Raw genomic sequence first — 1,391 nt, 5'->3', positions numbered from 1 at the left:
AGCCTCCCGGTTTGTGCCCGCAGACGTGGACGAGTGCCACCGCGTGCCGCCGCCCTGTGACCGTGGGCGCTGTGAAAACACGCCAGGCAGCTTCCTGTGCGTGTGCCCCGCTGGGTACCAGGCTGCACCCCACGGAGCAGGCTGCCAAGGTGAGGGACTGGAAGGGGCAGAGGGGAAGGGGATGTGAGGGGGGCGGAAGGGCAGAGCGGCCGTGATGAGGAAGGAAGACACATAGCAATGGAGCTGACTGATGGGAGACAGAAGCCAGGTTCTGAGAACCAGACGTGCAGCCTGTGGCTGTAGAGACAGTGACATGGGGACAGAGAGGCCAACTGGTGGGAAACAGAACGGCTGAGTCATGGAAGTTGCATATGTCAGTTATGGGGGGCAGAGTAGAGGGAGGCCCACACTGGTGGAAACTAGAAAGACAGAGTTCTAGGAGACAGACAGGCAGCTTAGAATAGGGATTGAAAAGATACATGGAGGATGAAGAGTTAGAATGATGAGAGATAGGGTGGCTGAAGGATGGAGTCAAGGAGAAAGAGTGATGGAGGATGGAGTGCGGTGTGGTGGAGGGTGGAACATCAAAGCAGTGGCAGTCAGGGAGGCAGAGTGTAGCATGGGGGGCATAACGGAGGTATGACACCGGTCCTTGCCCTCTCAGATGTGGACGAATGCATCCAGAGCCCTGGCCTCTGTGGCCGAGGTGTCTGTGAGAACCTGCCTGGCTCTTTCCGCTGTGTTTGCCCGGCTGGCTTCCGGGGCTCAGCGTGTGAAGAGGATGTGGATGAGTGTGCCCAGGAGCCACCACCCTGTGGGCCAGGCCGCTGTGACAACACCGCGGGCTCCTATCACTGTGCCTGCCCTGCTGGCTTCAGATCCCGAGGGCCAGGGGCCCCCTGCCAAGGTGAGGGTGCTGAGTCCAAGTGCACTCCATCCCCATTTGCTGGGGGACTGGAGAGAGACATGATTGGGGGGGGCGTGCACAGAGAGACCGGGTTATGGAGCTCAGTGGTGGAAGACAGACACAGAAGGGTGGGGGAGACTGAGAGGATGGGAGGGTCTGACTACAGAGTCTCCTCCTCTTTCTCCAAATATGAAGCTGTTGTCCATTTTACTTTTTTTTTTTTTTTTTTTTGGGGGGGGGGGGGGGGAGGGTTGGTAATTTTTCTTTTTTTTAATATACTTGCAGTCCGGGACCTTTCAGGGCTCTGACAGTCCAGAACCCCTCGCTCCTTACCACTCCACCTGCCAGCTGTGAGCCCAGCTTCTGGCTGAGCAGCGCTCCCCCCGTGGGAGCGCACTGACCACCAGGGGGCAGCTCCTGCATTGAGCATCTGCCCCCTGGTGGTCAGTGCACATCATAGCAACTGGCCGTTCCACCATTTGGA

The 1,391-nt window shown here is 58.2% G+C and overlaps 1 protein-coding gene across 1 annotated transcript in view; it reads left to right on the top strand.

Annotated features, from left to right (window-relative positions):
• LTBP4 (latent transforming growth factor beta binding protein 4) overlaps positions 1-1,391 on the top strand; it is a 44,583-nt gene that overhangs the window by 15,726 nt on the left and 27,466 nt on the right. The window contains 2 exon segments of the mRNA XM_014541694.1: positions 24-149; positions 665-907. Coding sequence (XP_014397180.1) covers positions 24-149; positions 665-907 — 369 coding nt within the window.

This window comes from Myotis brandtii, unplaced genomic scaffold, assembly GCF_000412655.1.
Source record: "Myotis brandtii unplaced genomic scaffold, ASM41265v1 scaffold277, whole genome shotgun sequence".
Taxonomy (NCBI): Eukaryota; Metazoa; Chordata; class Mammalia; order Chiroptera; family Vespertilionidae; genus Myotis; species Myotis brandtii.
This window is presented reverse-complemented; position numbering and strand designations above follow the sequence as displayed.